General features: G+C 39.3%; 1 protein-coding gene across 3 annotated transcripts in view; it reads right to left on the reverse strand.

Moving 5' to 3' along the window:
- LOC111159058 (unc-51 like kinase 4) overlaps positions 1-22,361 on the reverse strand; it is a 618,913-nt gene that overhangs the window by 329,636 nt on the left and 266,916 nt on the right. For all 3 annotated transcript variants that reach the window (XM_022521436.1, XM_022521437.1, XM_022521438.1), the window contains one exon: positions 19,734-19,782. In XM_022521436.1, the coding sequence (XP_022377144.1) occupies positions 19,734-19,782 (49 nt within the window). The remainder of the gene's footprint in view (positions 1-19,733; positions 19,783-22,361) is intronic.

A 22,361-nucleotide genomic window follows, 5' to 3' on the forward strand; every position in this document is an offset into this window, starting at 1 on the left:
TTGAGTCTATTTTCGTGTGTGGTGTAAGGAAATGATCCAATTTCATTTTTCTGCATGTGGCTGTCCAATTTTCCCAACACCATTTGTTGAAGAGGCTGTCTTTTTTCCATTGGATATTCTTTCCTGCTTTGTCGAAGATTAGTTGACCATAGAGTTGAGGGTCTATTTCTGGGCTCTCTATTCTGTTCCATTGATCTATGTGTCTGTTTTTGTGCCAGTACCATGCTGTCTTGATGATGACAGCTTTGTAATAGAGCTTGAAGTCCAGAATTGTGATGCCACCAACTTTGGTTTTTTCAATATTCCTTTGGCTATTCGAGGTCTTTTCTGGTTCCATATAAATTTTAGGATTATTTGTTCCATTTCTTTGAAAAAAATGGATGGTACTTTGATAGGAATTGCATTAAATGTGTAGATTGCTTTAGGTAGCATAGACATTTTCACAATATTTATTCTTCCAATCCAGGAGCATGGAACATTTTTCCATTTCTTTGTGTCTTCCTCAATTTCTTTCATGAGTACTTTATAGTTTTCTGTGTATAGATTCTTAGTCTCTTTGGTTAGGTTTATTCCTAGGTATCTTATGGTTTTGGGTGCAATTGTAAATGGGATGGACTCCTTAATTTCTCTTTCTTCTGTCTTGTTGTTGGTGTAGAGAAATGCGACTGATATCTGTGCATTGATTTTATATCCTGACACTTAACTGAATTCCTGTACAAGTTCTAGCAGTTTTGGAGCGGAGTCTTTTGGGTTTTCCACATATAGTATCATATCATCTGCGAAGAGTGATAGTTTGACTTCTTCTTTGCCGATTTGGATGCCTTTAATTTCTTTTTGTTGTCTGATTGCTGAGGCTAGGACTTCTAGTACTATGTTGAATAGCAGTGGTGATAACGGACATCCCTGCCATGTTCCTGACCTTAGTAGAAAAGCTTTCAGTTTGTCTCCATTGAGAATGATATTTGTGGTGGGTTGTTCATAGATGGCTTTGAAAATATTGAGATATGTGCCCTCTATCCCTACACTTTGAAGAGTTTTGATGAGGAAGGGATGCTGTACTTTGTCAAATGCTTTTTCAGCATCTATAGAGAGTATCATATGGTTCTTGTTCTTTTATTACTGTGTTGTATCACATTGATTGATTTGCAGATGTTGAACCAACCTTGCAGCCCTGGAATAAATCCCACTTGGTCATGGTGAATGATCCTTTTAATGTACTGTTGAATCCTATTGGCTAGTATTTTGGTGAGAATTTTTGCATCTGTGTTCATCAAGGATATTGGTCTGTAGTTCTCTTTTTTGATGGGATCCTTGTCTGGTTTGGGGATCAAGGTGATGCTGGCCTCATAAAATGAGTTTGGAAGTTTTCCTTCCATTTCTATTTTTTGGAACAGTTTCAGGAGAATAGGAATTATTTCTTCTTTAAAGGTTTGGTATAATTCCCCCAGGAAGCCGTCTGGCCCTGGGCTTTTGTTTGGAGATTTCTGATGACTGTTTCAATCTCCTTACTGGTTATGGGTCTGTTCAGGCTTTCTATTTCTTCCTGGTTCAGTTGTGGTAGTTTATATGCCTCTAGGAATGCATCCATTTCTTCCAGATTGTCAAATTTGTTGGCCTAGAGCTGCTCATAGTTATGTTCTTATACTTGTATTTCTTTGGTGTTAGTTGTGATCTCTCCTCTTTAATTCATCGTTTTATTTATTTGGGTCCTTTCTCTTTTCTTTTCTTTTTGATATGTCTGGCCAGGGGTTTATCAATCTTATTAATTCTTTCAAAGAACCAGCTCCTAGTTTCGTTGATTTGTTCTATTGTTTTTTTGGTTTCTATTTCATTGATTTCTGCTCTGATCTTTATGATTTCTCTACGCCTGCTGGGTTTAGGGTTTCTTTCTTGATATTTCTCCAGCTCCTTTAGGTGTAGGGTTAGGTTGTGTATTTGAGACCTTTCTTGATTCTTGAGAAAAGCTTGTACCGCTATATATTTTCCTCTCAGGACTGCCTTTGCTGTGATGGTGGACAATCTTTTTAACGTACTGTTGGAGCCTAAGGAGTAAAGAGGTAAAGGAACTACAGAACACTTATGAAAGAAATCAAGGAAGCACAAAAAGATGGAAGACCATTCTATGCTCATGGATCAGAAGACTAAACATTGTTAAAATGTCTATACTGCCTAGAGCAATCCTTACTTTCAATGTCATCCCCATCAAAATTCCACCAGCATTTTTCAAAGAGCTGGAACAAACAATCCTAAAATTTGTATGAAACCAGAAGAGACCCCGAATTGCTAAGGAAATGTTGAAAAAGAAAAACAAAACTGGGGGCATCACATTGCCTTGTTTCAAGCTTTACTACAAAGCTGTCATCACCAAGACAGCATTGGACTACCACAAAAACAGACACATAGATCAGTGGAACAGAGTAGACAGCCCAGATATGGACCCTCAACTCCATGGTCAAATAATCTTTGACAAAGCAGGAATACATATACAGTGGAAAAAAGACAGTCTCTTCAATAAATGGTGCTGAGAAAATTGGACACCTATGGGTAGAAGAATGAAACTCGACCATTCCCTTATACCATACCTGAAGATAAACTCGAAATGGATAAAAGATCTCAATGTGAGGCAGGAATCTATCAAAATTCTAGAGAAGAACACAGGGAGTAATTTCTTCGACATCAGCCACAGCAACATCCTTCAAGATATGTCTCCAAAGGCAAAGGAAACAAAAGCAAAAATGAACTTTTGGGACTTCATCAAAATCAAAAGCTTCTACATAGCAAAGGAAACAGTCTACAAAACAGACAATCCATGGAATGGGAGAAGATATTCACAAATGGCACTACAGACAAAGGCTGATATCCAAGATCTATAAAGAACTCCTCAAACTCAACACCCAAAAAACAGATCGTCATGTCAAAAAATGGGCAGAAGACATGAACAGACACTTCTCCAAAGAAGACATACAAATGGCTAATAGACACATGAAAAAATGTTCATCATCATTAGCCATCAGGGAGACTCAAATCAAAACCACATAGAGACAACCACTTTAAACCAGTTAGAATGGCCAGAATTAACAAGACAGGAAACAACGTGTGTTGGAGAGGATGTGGAGAAAGGGGAACCCTCTTACACTGTTGGTGGGAATGCAAGTTGGTGCAGCCACTTTGGAGAACAGTGTGGAGATTCCTTAAGAAATAAAAATAGAGCTACTCTATGACCCTGCAATTGCACTACTGGGTATTTGCCCCAAGGATACAGACACAGTGAAAAGAAGGGCCATCTGTAAGCTAGTGTTCACAGCAGCAATGGCCACAGTTGCCAAACTGTGGAAAGAGCCAAAATGCCCTTCAATAGACGAATGGATAAAGAAGATATGGTCCATATATACAATGGAGTATTATGCCTCCATCAGGAAGGATGAATACCCAACTTTTGTATCAACATGGACGGGACTGGAAGAGATTATGCTGAGTGAAATAAGTCAAGCAGAGAGAGTCAATTATCACATGGTTTCACTTACTTGTGGAGCATACGGAATAACACGGAGTACATGGGGAGATGGAGAGGAGAAGTGAGTTGGGGGAAATTGGAGGGGGAGACAAACCATGAGAGACTGTGGACTCTGAGAAACAAACTGAGGGTTCTGGAGGGAAGGGGGTGAAGGGTTGGGTGAGTCTGGTGGTGGGTATTATGGAGGGCACATATTGCATGGAGCACTGCATGTGGTGCATAAACAACAAATTTTGGAACACTGAAAAGAAATAAAATAAAATAAAATGAAATGAAAAAAATTTTTAAAGAACTCTATGATCATTTCAATAGATGCAGAAAAAAAATCATCACATTGAAATCTCAGCATACTTGGAATGAACGAAAGAGACTTGTCAGCCTACTAAAGGATTCTACAAAAAACCTATAGCCCATATCAGAGATAATCCTTTCTCCCTAGGATCTGGAAAGAGCCTAGGATGTCTGCTTTCACCACTCTGTACATTGCTACACTGGAGGTCCTAGCCAGTGCAAAAAGGGAAGGAAAACAAAAGACATATAGATTGTAAAAGAAAAAATAATAGTTTTATCTACAAATATCATGATCATTTACATAGAATATTCTAAAGATTCTATCATATAGCTATTAGAAATAAAAAGTGAGTTTGGCTAGGTTGTAGGATACAAGGTCACCACACAAAAATCAATTGTATTTGTATATGCTAGCAATGAACAATTAGAAATGGAAGTTAGGGGTGCCTGGGTGGCTCAGTGGATTAAAGCCTCTGCTTTTGGCTCAGGTCATGATCCCAGGGTCCTGGGATCAAGCCCTGCATCAGGCTCCCTGCTCAGCAGGGAACCTGCTTCTCTTTCTCTCTCTCTCTGCCTGCCTCTCTGCCTACTTGTGATCTCTGCCTGTCAAATAAATAAATAAAATCTTTAAAAGAAAAAAAGAAAAAAGAAAGAAATGGAAATTAAAGAATGCTACTTACAATAGCTTAAATTCCAAGAGTTAAATTTGAGAAAGGTTGTGTATATACCCTTCCTATACAATGAAAACTACAAAATATTGCTGACAGATATCACAGAATATCCAAAAAAAAAAAAAAAAAAGAGAGAGAGAGAGAGAGAGATACCAAGCTCAGGGATCAAAAGACAGTGTTATTGAGATATCCATTCTCCCCAAAATCATGTATAGAGTCCATAAATCAACAGGCATTTTGGGAGAGAAATTGACAAGATGATGCTAAAATCTACATGGAAATGCAAAGGACCTACCCATGTAAAACAATGGAACAAAAGAGAAAGTCCAGAGATCAATTAAAACATAAATGATTAATTCGTTTTTAACCTTTGGTTAAAGATATGGAAGTAATTCAACATGGAAAGGATAATTTTTTCAACAAATGGTGCTGGAACAATTGGATGCCCTGAAGAAAGGAAATAAACCCCAACTCCCACTTCTCATCATATACTCAAATATATTTCAGATTTCAGTGTAAGAGCTACAACTATCAGAGAGGGAGGCAAACCATAAGAGACCCTTAACTCTAGGAAACACACTGAGGGTTGCTGGAGGGGAGGTAAGTGGAGGAATGGGGTAACTGGGTGATAGGCATTAAAGAGGGCACTTGATATAATGAGCACTGGGTGTTATATGCAACTGATGAATCACCAAATTCTACTCCTGAAACTAATAATACAGTATATGTTAACTTACTGAACCTAAATACAAAACAAAACAAAACAAAAAAACAAAGGAAAGCACATAAGCAATTTTATGAACTTGGTTTTGGCAAGTATTTCTTAAATAGGATACAAGAAATATCTAGTATTAAAAAGAAAAAATATTTGGACTTCATCAAAATTGAAAACCTTCAGTCTTCAGAACCTTTAGTATTTTGAATACTTCAATGAAAATAAAAAAGCAACCTACAAGCTGCCATAAAAATACTCAGAATATACAACTGACAAAGTACTTTAGGCAGATACAAAAAAAACTCTTACAGCTCAGTGACAAGAAAACAAACAATAAAAAAATGGGCAGAAGATTTCTATAGATACTTTGTATACATAAAAGATGAAAATATATATATTACACACACACACACACACACACACACACACACAAATGGCAAATAAATCCAACAAAGTAATTAGCAAGGAAATACAAATTAAGCCACACTGATATGCTACCACAACTCCATTAGAATGTCTAAAACAAAAAAGATTAATCAAACCAACTATTAATGAAAATATCAAATAACCACAACTCTCATCCACTGCTAATAGGAATCTAAAAGATTACAGCCATGTTCAAAAATGGTTTTGCAGTTTCTTAAAATGTTAGACATATTTTCACGTGCCTGATTGCCATTTGTACGTTTTCTTTGGAGAGGTGTCTGTTCATGTCTTCTGCCCATTTCTCGACTTGATTATTTGTTTTTTGTGTGTTGAGTTTTTAAGTTATTTACAGTTCTTAGATACCACACCTTTATCTGTAATGTCATTTGCAAATATCTTCTTCCATTCTGTGGGTTGCCTCTTACTTTTGTTGACTGTTTCCTTTGCTGTGCTGAGCTTTTTATCCTGATGAATTCCCAAAAGTTCTAGCCATCAGGGAAATACAAATCAAAATCACAAAGAGATTCCATCTTATACCAGTTAGAATGGCAAAAATTAACAAGACAGGAAACAAATGTTAGTGAAGGTGTGGAGAAAGACTGTTGGTGGGAATGCAAGCTGGTACAGCCACCCTGGAAAACAGTGTGGAGGTTTTCCAACACTTTAAAAATAGAGCTACCCTATGGCCCAGCAACTGTACTACTAGGTATTTACCCCAAAGACATGGATGTAGTGAAAAGAAGGGACACCTGCACCCCAATGTTCATAGCAGCAATGTCCACAATAGCCAAACTATGGAAGGAGCCAAGATGTCCTTCAACAGATGAATGGATAAAGAAGATGTGGTTCATATATACAATGGAACATTACTCAGCCATCAGAAAGGATGAATACCTACCATTTGCAGTAACATGAATGAACCTGGAGGGGATTATGCTAAGTGAAATGAGTCAAGCAGAGAAAGACAATTATCACATGGTTTCACTCATATGTGAAACATAAGGAATAGCACAGAAGACCATAGGGGAAGGGAGGAAAAACTGAATGGGAAGAAATCAGAGAGGGAGACAAACCATGAGAGACTCTGGACTCCTGGAAACAAACTGAGGGTTACAGATGGCAGGGTTTGGGGGATGGGGTCACCAGGTGATGGGTATTAAGGAGGGCAGGGGTTGTCAGGAGCATTGTGTTATAAGCAACTAATGAATCACTGAACACTACATCAAAAACTAATGATGTACTATATGTTGGTTAATTGAACATAATTAAAAAAAAAAAGTTAAACATACACCTAATCTATACACCACCCATTCCTGGGCATTAGCCCCAAAGTGAAAACAACTCAAATGTCCATCAAGAGATGAATGGATCAACAAACTGCAGTATATCCATGCAATGGATAAAGAGTATCCACGTGATGTACGGTTCAAACGGTACAGAAATGTCTAATATAGAATGTGAATATCTTCCATAATATCACACCAGACAGCTTAACATATATTCTTTTTTTAAAGATTTTATTTACTTATTAGAGAGAGAGAGAGAGAGAGAGCAACCAAGGCAGGCGGAGGGAGAGGGAGAAGCAGACTACCCTCCAAGGAGGGAGCCCGATGCGCAGCTTAATGCAATTCTTACTCTTTGCAATGGAACAGTACTCTGCAACAAAAACAAATGAACTACCAATACACACTACAACACTGATGGGCTCAAAATAAGTTTGATCAGTGAAAGAAGACAGGAGTCCATAAAAGAAAAGTCCATATATTATTACTTATTTATATAAAATTCTATACACAAACTATCATATGAAAGCTGATCAATAGTGACTGAAAGTAAATTAATAGTTGCCTGGGACAAGAAGGGGATATAAAGGGATGGATTACAAATAGGAATGCAAAATTTTAGGGGGATGATGGCTAAGTTCATCATCTTGACTGAATATATGTATTTAAAAACTCATCAGGGGCGCCGGGTGGCTCAGTGGGTTAAGCCTCTGCCTTCGGCTCAGGTCATGATCTCAGGGTCCTGGGATCGAGCCCCGCATCGGGCTCTCTACTCAGCAGGGAGCCTGCTTCCCCCTCTCTCTGTGCCTGCCTCTCTGCCTACCTGTGATCTCTCTCTCTCTGTCAAATAAATCTTAAAACAACAACAACAACAAAAAAAAAACTCATCAAATTACACATGCTAGGGGCGCCTGGGTGGCTCAGTGGGTTAAGCCACTGCCTTCGGCTCAGGTCATGATCTCAGAGTCCTGGGATCGAGCCCCGCATCGGGCTCTCTGCTCTCTAGGGGAGCCTGCTTCCTCCTCTCTCTCTGCCTGCCTCTCTGCCTGCTTGTGATCTGTCAAATAAATAAATAAAATCTTTAAAAATAAAAAAAAAATAAAAAAAAAAAAAAAAATTACACATGCTAAATATATGCAGCAAATTGTATGCCCATACAGAAAATAAGTATGTGGAGAGAAATACACAATGTACAATACAATGTACTACAATACAATATAATGTACAAATGTACAATATGTAGAGATCTCGTGAATAAATGATAAATATAATATTTCAAGTCACCATAATGATGAATTACACCAACAAACAGTGTCAGAACAACAACTCAGTGAATGAGAAAGGGAGGTGTGGGGAAGAGAAAAGCTGGATTTGAATTCATTCCTTACAACGAAGTCATTTTAGAGCAAAACTAAAAAATGTAATCGTGACACCATAAATGTACAGAATAAACAATATTATATAAACTGGTTGAGGAGAAGCCCTTGCTCAAGCATGCTGGAAAACACAGAAGCTATAAGCAAGCAAGCAAGAAGGAAAGAAGGAGGGAAGGAGGGAAGAAGGAAGGGACTGAGGAAGGAAAGAAGGAAGGAAGAAAGGAAGGGAGGGATGGAGAGAAAGAGAGAGAGAGGGAGAGGGAGGGAGGGAGGGAGGGAGGGAGGGAGGGAGGAGGGGGGAGGGAAGAAGAGGGGCCACTGGGGGGCTCAGCTGGTTAAGCATCTGCCTTCCTCAGATAGTGATCAGTGGGTCCTGGGATCAACCTGCGTGGGACTCCCTGCTCAGCAGGGAGTCTGCTTCTCCCTCACCCTCTCTGCCCTTCTCCCTCCCCCTGCTAATACGTGTGCACCAACACACACATGCTCTCTAATAAATAAATAAGATCTTTAAAAAAAAAAAAGATCTATTTAACAGATATTAAAAAGCAAACCAGTCAAAACACAAACAACTGACGACTGAATGTACTCAGTGTGAGCATGACATACTTGGTACTATTTTATCCTACTGCTGTGTGGGAAGTTTCATATTAACATTTTTGAGAGTAATATAAAATACAAAAGATGCATATACTTTGGCTTAACAATTCTACTTCTAAGAATTTTGAGAAACAGAAGTGCAAAGATATGACAAAGGTACTCTGTTCAGTGTTGCTCGTATTAGCAAAAAGGCAAGGGAAAAAACTTTAAGTGTCCATCAGTGGGGATTGGCTAAATAAATGATCTTAATACAATGAAATATTATATGGTCATGAAATAGAACAAATAATACATTGGTGCACACATATACACACATCTGCCATGGACACTATAAAGTAAGGCATATACAAAATAGAATATTTAGTATGGTTCTGTTTTTGATTAAAAAAACACATGGGTGGAAAAGAATACAACTATGCATTGAGCTGTGTGGTGTGATATTACGAAAGATCTTCACATTCTATGTTAGACATTTCTGTACTATTTGAACTCTTTACAAGTAGGCACTGATTTTGTTACCAGAAAAAATAAACCTCAAAATCCTATGTAATAATTTGCCCTTACTGGCTTCTCCTCACAGTCCTTCTGCAATTTGGTACCTCTAATAAATCCAAAATGCAATCTCACTTGCTAGTGCTATTTAAAAAGCTTTCCTTTCCCCATAAATCTGTAAACTGCTTCAGTCCATCAGATTTCCTGGCTCAGTATGAAAATCCTTTGCAGCTCCAGGTTGCTCTTTCTTGGTCATCCAAGAAAACAAACACAAAAGCATCAAAAGCAAATGCTAATAGATGTTTGTGGCTTTAATCGAAACTAGTAACTTTTTGCTGACATTTCCACTTTCTTAAAAAGTGGGTATTCTCAGTCGTTTTGTTCATGAGTAAACTTTATCGAATCCTACGCTACTGAAGAAGTTTAAGAAAAAGTAACATTCGGTGGTTACATATGGAGAATGAGTAATCACTGATTTTACACTAAGCCCTTCCAATAAGTCTTTGTATTTACCATGAGTCATTCTACTCTATTCCCATCTTTCTAAGTAGCCTAAATACAGAAGTTTTGGAGTCATGAGACTGGGCAATGCCTAATGACCACTGCAGGCATTTTATTTTTTAACACAAGCCTGAACCAAAAGGTCACCAATGGCCACTGAATGGGCATCCCCAAATGGTTCAGAGTCAGGAAACAAGTAAAATCAAGTGGTGTCACCAGCCAAGGACAAAAGTCAGGGGAGCTACGACCAAACTGCCTTTTGTGAGAATGTCACTTGTAGAACACTGGCCTGTCTTACTATTTCATCTTCCCACCACCATCAACAGGAGAAAGACCAGCTGGTGACCCCAGTCTAGGAAAGAAGGATCTGCATATAACAGCCATGCCTTACATCCCTCACTTGTTCAGGAATGAATCAATACATGCTGAACGGCAAAATGCAGGAGGGCAATGTGAGGGGAAAAATTAGGTTGTACACAGCAGCGGTTCTTCCCTAAGTGAAATTCAACCAGAATCTAACTGAAGAACATAGGAAATCACCTACTACAGCACTATCCAACAGAAACAGAATGCAAACCACATTTTAAATGTTCTGGAAGCTGCAATAAGCAAAAAGAAACAGACGAAATTAATTTAATGATACTTCACTTAGCCTAATATATCCAAAATACTATTTTAACATACAGTCAGTATAAGAAAATTAGCTACTTAACTTCTGTTCCTTGTTTTTGAAATCCAGTATTTGACATTAGAGCACATCCCTGTTCAATGCTCTGCGTGGCTACTGGGTACCACACTTTTTTTTTTTTTTTTCAGCGTAACAGTATTCATTGTTTTTGCACCACACCCAGTGCTCCATGCAATCCGTGCCCTCTCCAATACCCGCCACCTGGTTCCCCCAACCTCCCACCCCCCACCTCTTCAAACCCTCAGATTGTTTTTCAGAGCCATAGTCTATCATGGTTCACCTCCCCTTCCAATTTCCCTCAACTCCCTTCTCCTATCTCCCCTTGTCCTCCATGCTATTTGTTATGCTCCACAAATAAGTGAAACCATATGATAATTGACTCTCTCTGCTTGACTTATTTCACTCAGCATAATCTCTTCCAGTCCCGTCCATGTTGCTACAAAAGTTGGGTATTCATCCTTTCTGATGGAGGCATAATACTCCATAGTGTATATGGACCACATCTTCCTTATCCATTCGTCCGTTGAAGGGCATTTTGGTTCTTTCCACAGTTTGGCGACCGTGACCATTACTGCTATAAACATTGGGGTAGAGATGGCCCTTCTTTTCACTACATCTGTATCTTTAGGGTAAATACCCAGTAGTGCAATTGCAGGGTCATAGGGAAGCTCTATTTTTAATTTCTTGAGGAATCTCCACACTGTTCTCCAAAGTGGCTGTACCAACTTGCATTCCCACCAACAGTGGAAGAGGGTTCCCCTTTCTCCACATCCCCTCCAACACGTGTTGTTTCCTGTCTTGCTAATTTTGGCCATTCTAACTGGTGTAAGGTGGTATCTCAGTGTGGTTTTAATTTGAATCTCCCTGATGGCTAGTGATGATGAACATTTTTTCATGTGTCTGATAGCCATTTGTATGTCTTCATTGGAGAAGTGTCTGTTCATATCTTCTGCCCATTTTTTGATATGATTGTCTGTTTTGTGTGTGTTGAGTTTGAGGAGTTCTTTATAGATCCTGGATATCAACCTTTTGTCTGTACTGTCATTTGCAAATATCTTCTCCCATTCCATGGGTTGCCTTTTTGTTTTGTTGACTGTGTCCTTTGCTGTTCAGAAGCTTTTGATTTTGATGAAGTCCCAAAAGTTCATTTTCACTTTTGTTTCCTTTGCCTTTGGAGACATATCTTGAAAGAAGTTGCTGTGGCTGATATCGAAGAGGTTACTGCCTATATTCTCCTCTAGGATTCTGATGGCTACCACACTTTTTAACTAGACTGTCATCTTAGAGAGAAGGAAGAAGGAATACTGCTTCCTCAAAGTGAAGCCCAGGACCTAGAGCAGAACTAACTAGAAATAAGAATGATGAGAATAAAAGTCAGGATTCCACTGGCTCAGAAGAGGCCATACGTAACACATTCCCAGTGTGTGCCCTGTGATTGGCCAAAGATATCCTCAGCTCTACTTTAGCATTTTTTTCAGTGGACACAATATGTGGTTTTTATCTTAATAGAGTCCATCTTCTTTCAAACCAATTGGGCTAATTATTCAGAAACTAGTTATGCTTTACGCCAAGTTTGCTGATATACGTTTATTTTATTTAGCTTCAACCCATTTATTTGGCCAACCAGATAACAGTATACTGATCAGATTAGTCACCTGTTGAGCAGCGATGTGGGCAACTTCACTGCATTTAATCCTACATCAATAGTTTACACTCTAGCCCTAGAGAGCTAATTTGCAAATATAAATTGACATAAGCTACCAAGGGCAGATGCGTGTGTATCCATTTCCTCCCCCTCACAATAAAAACCAACTCAAAGTATATACCTTAACAACAGTGTGTGAGTAGTGTATATAAAATCAGCTTAGGGTTGATGGGGGGAGGGGGGTTGGGGGGGTGGGGTTATGGACATTGGGGAGGGTATGTGCTATGGTGAGTGCTGTGAAGTATGTAAACCTGGCGATTCACAGACCTGTACCCCTGGGGATAAAAATATATTATATGTTTATAAAAAACAAAATTAAAAAAAAAATTAAAATCAGCTTGTTACACAATAGCAGTTGGGTTATACAGCTCCCTTTTGCAATCTACAGAAATCCTGAATAGTTATTCTTGTAGGTCGAAGAAACAGATTTCTCTTATATCCAGTAAGTGCTTTTTGTATAACTTTGAAAGGATCTTCCTAAGTCAAGCATTTTGAAATTGTAATCAAATCTTGTTTGCGACTTTAGAAACTCATGCCCATGTGCACAGGAGAATCATATTAATGGCATATTGGACACAAATGTGCAGATTCTTAATCTTACAAGGAAATTGTCATTTTAACATACCCTAAAAGAACCCATTCATACCAGATGTGCGGCAACAAGAAAAGAGCAAAGTAAGTTTAAAAGCCTGATGAATGCACAGGACTGAAAACATTTCTTACATGTAAAGTGGCTGCCAGTCTGTACTGTGTTGGTGGCTCCATGATTCAATACTTCAGGCTCCAAGGATCTATAAAGAGACTCTTTTCTAAAGATACCATTGACTTGAAAGATTTACTCAAGCTTGCTTCAGCTGCTATCCTCGAGACTGTTAAAACAATATAATTGTCAAACTAGTGTAATGCTAATCCCATTTTTATTGTTAACATTTGCCACTGAAATTGCTCTTTAATTGTTTGTTTTGGAACAGACACATAAAATATCATGACAGTGATATTTTGGTACATATTGGAAAATCTGCCATGAATAAAGATTTTTTTCCAATTTTTTGCCTATATTACTTGGTATCAAAATGATTTACTGAAGTCGGCCAAAGCAAAAACCACTAAAATAAAATTGAAGAGAGATTAGAGTTATAGCAAATTCCAAAGGCTGATTCATCCAAATTCATACTTAAGACACATTTAAAAGCAACTTCTACTCTTGGAAAAGTGGCAAAAGGGAAAGAAGAATGTCTTCCATCCTGCTCCACTGGCAACTCTGCACTTGAAATCAAGCCACAGGGTCTTTCTGATGGCTCCCATTCTTAGGAACCCACATTTGTTACACAGATCCAGACTGCCTTAGCATGCTAGACCCTGAAGACTGTGCAGAGAAATCCATTTAGCTTAATCCAACACACACTGCCTGAGCCTCCATTCCCCCTCAACACAGCTGCCTTGCAAGGCCCAGGAAAAGGCAGTGCCCTCACCCAGGTGGGCCCTGCCAGAGAAGCAGCCCCCAACTGCTGTGACAGCTCCTTTTTTGTAAGCAATCAGCTACCTGGCTTTCCCTACTCGCTTGGCCGGCCAACAGCTGGGACACTTGCAGCTGGATCTGAAGATTAAAAACATTCTGCCTGCTCTCTGGCCTGAATGTGGTTTTAGAACTCCTGGACCCTTGGATCAAACCTCTGAGACCAACCCTGTGTTTTATGTCTCCTTCCCCATTCTCCCTGTGGCTGATTTCAAAAGCCTCACTGGTGGAGATTCGCAGAGAACTCAATGAATCCAGCCCTCAACCAGTCCCAAGTTTTCCGTATAATCCCCTGACCCTAAGCTTGATTCCCTCCAAGTCCCAACCCCTAGCTGAGCAGCCTACCTCCTCAGCGCACACAGCCCCTGCAGCTAGAAGCTCCAAAAGATTTTCTTTTTTCGAAGTAGAGGATATGATCTGATTTTGAAAAGCATCAACTATGTGCAAAGCCAAACAAATGTGAAACCTCCACAGTATAAAGCCTGCAGGATCTGTGCCCAAACTACCTTCCAGCCTCACTCCCTGCATTTCTCCATGGTCTCTAGTCCAGGCACAGCTAAGTACTCACCATCCCCCATGCTGGAATGTCCCCTCTCCTCATGGCAACTCCCTCAAGACCATGTTCAAAGGTTACTTCTGAGAGACTCCTCTCCTTGTAATGAGTGGTGGGGCCCTCTCACCCCTGGGATCCACAGTATTGTCTCCCTCCCTCCATAAAGCTACTACACTACTGTCCAGTTATGTGCTTGCACATCGTTCTTCTGTATTATGAATCCAGAGGGCCCAGACAGTTAGCCATCCAGACAGGAGGGAACACTGTGCTCCTGAGTAGGCAGTTAAAACTGGAGATTGGGCTTTTTTTCAAAATCATAAAAACTGCTTTCAATTGGTATCTTTAGAAAAGAGTCTCTAAACTCTAAAACTACTTTTTTTTTCAAAATCACAAAAACTACTTTCAATTGGTTTTTCAATCATAAAAACTACTTTCTTTAACCAGTTGTGGTTTTTGTTGTTGTTGTTAGGTTGTTGTTGTTTTTTTTTTCTTTAGTATAGTTGACACACAATGTCACATTAGTTTCAGGTGTACAACACAGGGATTTGACTAGTCTATACATTATCCTCTGATCTCCACCATACAACACTATTGCAATACCATTGACTAGACCCCTTATGCTATCTGTGCCCTTTTTTCCCATGACTTATTCATTCCATAAGTGGAAGTCTGTACCGACCACTCGCCTTCATTCATTTTGCCCAACCCCCTCACCCCTGGCAACCATCAGTTTGTCTCCTATATTTATGGATCTGATTCTGCTTTTTGTTTATTCATTTGTTTTGTTTTTTAGACTCCACAAAGAAGTGAAATCATACAGTATTTGTCTTTCTCTGACTTATTTCACTTAGCATAATATCACCCAGCTCCATCCATGTTGTTGCAAATGTCAAGATTCCATTCTTTCCATGGCTGAGTAATATTCCTGTGTGTGTGTGTGCGTGTGTGCGTGCGTGTTCATTATCCATTCATCTATCACTTGACACTTCCGTATCTTGGCTACTGTGAATAATGCTTCAATAAACACAGCGGTGCATGTATCTTTTCAGAGTGTTTTCTTTTTCTTTGGGTAAATACCAATTAGTGAAATTACTGGATCATATGGTATTTCTATGGTTAATTTTTTTTTTTTTTGAGGAATCTCTACTGTTTTCCACAATGGTTGCACCCATTTACATTTCTGTCAACAGTGCATGAAGGTTGCTTTTTCTCCACATCCTTGCCAACACTTGCTATTTCTTTTCATTCTTGCTGTTCTGACAGGTGTGAGGTGATAACTCATAGTGGTTCTGATTTGCATGTCCCTGATTATTAATGACAACAAGCATCTTTTCATGTGTCTTTTGGCCATCTGTATTTCTTCTTGGAGGAAATGTCTGCTCAGGTCCTCTCCTCAATTTTTTAAATGGATTGTTTGTTTTCTTTTGACGTTGAGTTGTATGAGTTCTTTATATATTCTGAGTATTAACCCCTTATCAGATATATGATTTGCAAATATCTTCTCCCTTTCACTAGGTTGCCTTTCTGTTTTGCTGGTGGTTTCTTTTGCTACATGCAAAGCTTTTTATTTTGGTGTAGTCCATGTAGTTTTTCTTTTGGATTACTTGCCTGAGAAGACATATCTAGAAAAATGTTGCTCTGGCTGATGTCAGAGAAATTACTGTCTGTGTTCTCTTCTAAGAGTTTTATGGTTTCAAGTCTCACAGGTCTTTCATCCATTTTGAATTTATTTTTGTATGAGTATAAGAAAGTGGTCCTGTTTCATTCTTTTGCAGGTAGCTATCCTGTTTTCCCAACATCATTTGTTGAAGAGACTGTTCATTCCCCCATTGTATGTTCTTGCCTCTCTTGTCATAGATTGGCCATAAAAGCATGGATATATTTCTGGGCTTTCTATTCTGTTCCATCGATCTATGTGTCTATTTTTATGACAGTACCAGACTGTTTTGATTACTACAGCTTTGTGCTATATCTTGACCAGTTTGATCCATACTTAAAGCTCTCTGTCCCACCCGCTCTCCTTATGATTTGTGCATGGCTATTTTATATAAACAGGACATCAAATTCACAGTTCTGCTTCTTTCATCTTCACTTCCTTCCAGGCGCACAGAAAAGACACAGAAGCTGCCTGCAATCCCTGCCCATGAGAAGAGAGACATTTGCTTTCTTACTGAAAAACATGCAGGAGAGGATGCACTGCTGGTCAGAGCACATTGTATGAGGACCTCTAGAAAAGGAGGAAGTTATAAAGCCTGTATCAGGCTTTAAGTACATCAAGAGAAGCTGGAAAACAGTTATGGGCTAAGAGGGGAGAACAAAGTCATCAGGAGGCCACCGTGGACCGCCAGCTTTTGCTTTTTTAAAAGGCAGTAGCCAATACGCGGGACCCCGCACCATCTTTTTGTTATGCCTTTTCTGATCAAACTGTTGACAAGAAGCTGCTACATGTATGTAGATGCCACACAGGCCCTTGAGCTTAGAAACCAAACCTAACTACAGTATATACTGTGTTTCCCTGAAACTAGGAATCCCTCAGTTCTAAGATGTACCATTATTTTATTAAACCCTAAGAAAGAAAAATGCTACCAATTAAACTATGACATGATTTCTTATTACTTAGAAAGTTCATTTTATTTTTATTGAAAGAGCTCTTTTAGACATATTCAGACATATATTTTTATAATGCATCACTCTTGGGCACTTATAAAAAAGAAAAAGAAAAGTGAAATGAATTGGTTAAGGCAATGACAACCAGGTCACCTGGCTGAAAGCAATTGTAAAATGCCACTGATTTGGAAAGTACATCCCAGTTTCAGAAATGTTAAAATCTGAAGGGGACAAAAAAGGTGCACCAGAGAATCACTAAAATGCTATATTATGTCTTGCTCGGTGACAAAAATTGAGAAAGGACAAGGTAATTGTTCACAGGATAACTGCTACAAAGACATTCCACTGATTAAAAAATGCATTCATACAGAGGGAAAAAGTTGAGATTATTAAACTCAAGAAAGACAAAAGTAGAAAAGGGATTTAAAAATGTTCTTTAAGGACATCAGAGTCCTATCCCCAAAAAGCAGTGATTTCCAACTGTTTTTTTTTTAATTAATTTATTTATTTGACAGAGAGATCACAAGTAGGCAGAAAGGCAGAGAGAGGAGGAAGCAAGCTCCCTGCTGAGCAGAGAGCTCAAGATGCGGGACTCGATCCCAGGACCCTGAGATCATGACCTGAGCCGAAGGCAGAGGCTTAAACCACTGAGCCACCCAGGTGCCCTGGTTTTTGTTGTTTTTTTTTTTTTAAATTTACCTTTTTTTTAGCCACAGGACCTCTTTTTGAAATATTATCTTACAAGATAATATACCAGAATATGGTATTACTCTGGTATATTATCCTACCAGATATCATCCTACAAGATAATAATACCAGAGTATGGAGCTGTTCTGGTTAGAAGAAAAGCATCATCCTAGACATGGCTGGGAGGTTGCAGGGCTCAGGACCAGCTGAGATCCTCATCTGGAGAGTAGACACCACCTCTACCCACTCTCTATGACAGCTCCAACACATGACAAAGGTCTAAATCATGGCATTAATCAATGAAATATTCACTGTGGTTTGTAAGATATGAAGACTTTTGGGTACCTGGGTGGCTCAGTCTGTTAAGCATCTGCCTTTGGCTCAGGTTATGATCCCAGAGTCCTGGGATAGAGCCCCGGAATCAGCATTGGCTCCTTGCTCAGCAGGAAGTTGGCTTCTCCCTCTGCCCCTCGCCCCCCGCCACCACTCCTGTGCACAGACTGTCTCTCTTGGAAAACAAATAAATAAAATCTTAAAAAATACATAAAGCCTTTCTAGGTGGTCATTATACAAATACTAACCAAGCACAGAGGGATTTGGGTGACCTTCAAGAAGCAATTTCCTAGGTACAAGATTTGAGACCCTGAAGTGATTGCCAAAGGATGGGATGAGAACTTCTCATCAGTCACAAAAGGAGTTTCCACCACCACAAGGGAATGAGTCACATCCCCCCTCCACCCCAAATAAGGCCTGTTCTAGCTCTAGAGGACTCTCCCTGTCTTCAACACTGGTCTCCTCAAATGCAAGCCTGATATGGCTGTTTGGACAGCTTTCGCTCTTGCCCCACGCCCAGCCAAACCCACAGCAGGCGGTTTATTGCACCCACTGTCTGCCAAAACAAATCCAGTCTTGCAACAAATTAGCAAGTCACACATACCCTTACTGAAGATGTGGAGACACATAGGCCACTTGGCAAAGCTTAAAATCCCATTAGACAGCTCTCCATCTCCATGCATCTTCCTGTCATTTTCTCTATTCCTTTTCTCAATACTGCTTATAAAATACCCTTATTATTCAAAGAAATTCAATCCAGTCTCCAACCTTGCACATTCCCCAGCATGGCAGCTCTGTGTCATCTGGTCACTGGAGCATCCTTTGGGAATACCATCCACTGCCACCTCTTATCCCCCATCCAAACCACACAGTTCAGCAAACCCAACCCACTCTCCTAGAAGGACAAGGTTCACCTTGCCACTAATAAAAATAATGTTTTCACCATTTAGCCATATCAACACGCAAACAACTTACAGATTAATATATCAGGATGATTAAAGAAAGCTAATTTTCCATGGGTACAGTTATAAGACTAGGGTTATTGCTCCACTGAAGACCAAGGTAGGTTAGGCTGAGCTGGCTGGGGAGGTGTCCCCTCCTTTGTCCCTTATGCTGTCAGCTCTGTAGGGCAAGCTTTTAGTGAAGGGGGACAGTCAATCCAGGTATAAGAGAACATTTCTTCAGGTAAGGGCACTCTGTTGCTCTAAGTTCCAATTCAAATTCCAGCCTATTCCTCAAACCTGGGATTTATCAGAAGTGAGGAAAGTCAATTCCACAATCTCCTTTTACTCTTTACACATAGGAACCATAGAAGAAAGGTTTCCTTTAACAGATGGCTTTTCAATGGAGTAGCATTCTATGATAGGAAAAAATGATGTATGGAAGTTAAGCTATTCCACATTCAGAAGAACATGACTTTCTGGCCATAAGCACAAAACTCCTGATCTGACCCAATGATTACCAAGTCAGAGGGCTTACCGAGCATCAGAAAATTCACAGTGAAGCCTAATGTTCATCCTTCTGCCCTTCCTCCACAAACCGATCTCATGAAGGATTTGTAAAAAGAAGGCAGGTCAGTAAGCAGTGTTCTATACAATTTCAGAGCTGGACAAGAGTTCAGATAGGGAAACTGAGGCCTGATAAGGTTAAGTGAGATGATGAAGGGCACAGAATCCTTCTGGACAGAGTCAGGGTTAGAACCTAATCCCACAACATGGTCAAAACCTTAATTTTTTTTAAATGTCACTTGAATTTCAGAGACACATTTCCCTTCTTACCAGAATTACTTCAAAAATGAGTGGGATCAGTTTGCTCTCTTCCACAAGTCTGTCGGGGAAAGAAAAAAAAAAGATAAACACACATTAGATAGCTCATATTTAAACTGCCCTGATCAGGAGTACCGCAGCCCCATGTTTTACTGCTTAAATTTTGTGAGCGAGAACCAGATGATTAAATACTCATTTTTAACACATTTAACTATATCCATTAAGTACAAGAAATATGGGGCTCTTGGCAAGTGACTATTAGCTTAGTCTTATTGATCTGTAGCAAGTATAATCTCAAATACACTGACATTAATAAATGTAAAAATTAATTAAAGCTCACAGTTATTATAAAGACTTTGAGAATAGGCAATGACAGCTGAAATCATGTGACCAACCCTCACCGCACAGTTAAATTATAAGCGTGCCACACACAATCTTTCATATATGCCTCATTAGCTATCTTCTCAGCATTAATGAATGAATGTATAATAATTTTTAATCTTCTACTTAAAAAAAAAAAAGAGTAGGCCCCAATCACCCAATAGACTGGGAATTTTCTCTCATCAAAACTAGTTATTATTATCTATTATATTATCTATTGTGCCAAGATTTTTTTCACACCATTGAAGAGAAAATAGCCTCAACCATCCTTACTAAAAACAATACTTCATTCTCTAAATATTCCTTCAGTCCAGGGCAGTCAACTTGTTTCTGTAAAGGGTCAGATGGCCAAGATATTAGGCTTTGGTGGCCACGCGCTCTCTACAGCGACTGCTTAACTCTGTCACTATAATGTAAAAGCAGGCATAAATTATACATAAATGAATAGGCATGGCTGTGTTCCAATAAATTTTATTTACAAAAACAGGTATGTGCCGTATTTGACCCATAAGCTATAATTTGCTGATTCTTGGTTCTATTTTAAAAATAAATCAGAATCCTGGGGAACCTGGGTGGCTCAGTGGGTTAAAGCCTCTGCCTTCGGCTCAGGTCATGGTCCTAGTGTCCTGGGATCGAGCCCCACATCGGGCTCTGTGCTCTGCAGGGAGCCTGCTTCCACCTCTCTCTATCTGTCTGCTTCTCTGCCTACTTGTGATCTCTGTCTGTCAAATAAATAAATAAAATCTTTAAAATAAAATAAAATAAAATAAATCAGAATCCTTCATTTTATTAGTGTTGAGTTCATATGATAAATGACAGCACTTAAGATAAGCATGCTGCCTTCATTGTGGGTATTACAGTTTGTCTATTTCATAGAAGATGCCAGGAGCATAGGAAAGGAATTTATCATCTAGCCTCCCTAGAGCTTGTCTGCCTATGATAATACACTGATAAAAGAAAAGCCTATGAGACTTGCCAAAAAGAGACTGCAGTGTTTATAAATACGTGTTAAGGGAAAGTGAGGCACAGGGAGGAGTCCCAAAGACTGGAGTGAGTACTTAGCGCCTCAGTATCTAGCAGAAATAAATGTAATTATTTCTGTAGTTTTAATATTTTAGGGGATAAGGTTTTGACTATAAATATTAAATTTATTTACAAATATTAAATTTATAAATATTACAAATACTAAATTTATTTATTCACTTTCTGGGGCAACTGAAGGCTTGGATGTGAGGCCAAATCTCCTTACACCATGTCTGGGCAGGATGGGAAATGCACAGACTCAAGACTGAGCACGACCTCAGGCCAGCACATTTCCAGGCTTCTTCCTTGGCTCCCAAGATGTTGACCACCCCTTTCCCTGAATTTATCTTTTTAAATTTTTATGACATATATTTTTATTAGGCCTGGGCTGAAAGAGCAAAGCACATACATCTGAGAGTTGCCCAAGCTCCCAAGCCAAGAAAGTCCTGGGGGCATGGGCTCCACTTCTTCTCCAGTGGTACCCAGAGGTGAGACCTGCTTCTTCAATACTCTCCCCCCAACATTCAGATCCAGAAGCATCCACTCACAACACTGGTGCCCTCATGACAGTACTTTTAAATATACTCTACTGCTAGGACATGACTATAGAAACTACTATAATTCGTTCTGATGAATTACAACTAGTCTTTCTCCAGGCTTCTGCATGAAGAGCAGGCTGGCCTGGACTACCTCTTCAGACCCCTTCAACTCCCAGTTCTAGCATGCCAGGCCTCACATGTTTCTGAATACCACCAAGCAAAACAATTATTCCCTGAATGGACGGACATGATTCAGAACCATGTCTAGCAAATAAAAAGGGAGCTCGAGCTAAATAAAAGCACTTTAAGTTTAAACACACACACACACACACACACACACACACACACACACACACCATTTCTATGAACTTTTCTGTGACTCATGACCTAAACGTAAATTAAAAAAAAAAAAAAAAAAAAAACAACTTTCTAAAGCAAGTACGGAACAAAAGTGGCTGCAAATATTTACGACAATCTCAGGCAGTGTTTTTCCAGACTGTGGGAAGTGGCCAATAAGTGTGCAATAACATGAGTTCACTGACTAGCATTTTCTTTTTTTTTTTTTTCCTTTAAGATTTTATTTATTCATGTGAGAGAAAGAGCAGAGACACACACAGAGAGAGAGAGAGAGAGAGCGCCTATGAACAGTGGGGAGGGACAGTGGGAGAGGGAGAAGCAGGATCCCCACTGAACAGAG

Source organism: Enhydra lutris, unplaced genomic scaffold (assembly GCF_002288905.1).
Source record: "Enhydra lutris kenyoni isolate GAN:26980312 unplaced genomic scaffold, ASM228890v2 scaffoldscaffold66, whole genome shotgun sequence".
NCBI lineage: Eukaryota > Metazoa > Chordata > Mammalia > Carnivora > Mustelidae > Enhydra > Enhydra lutris.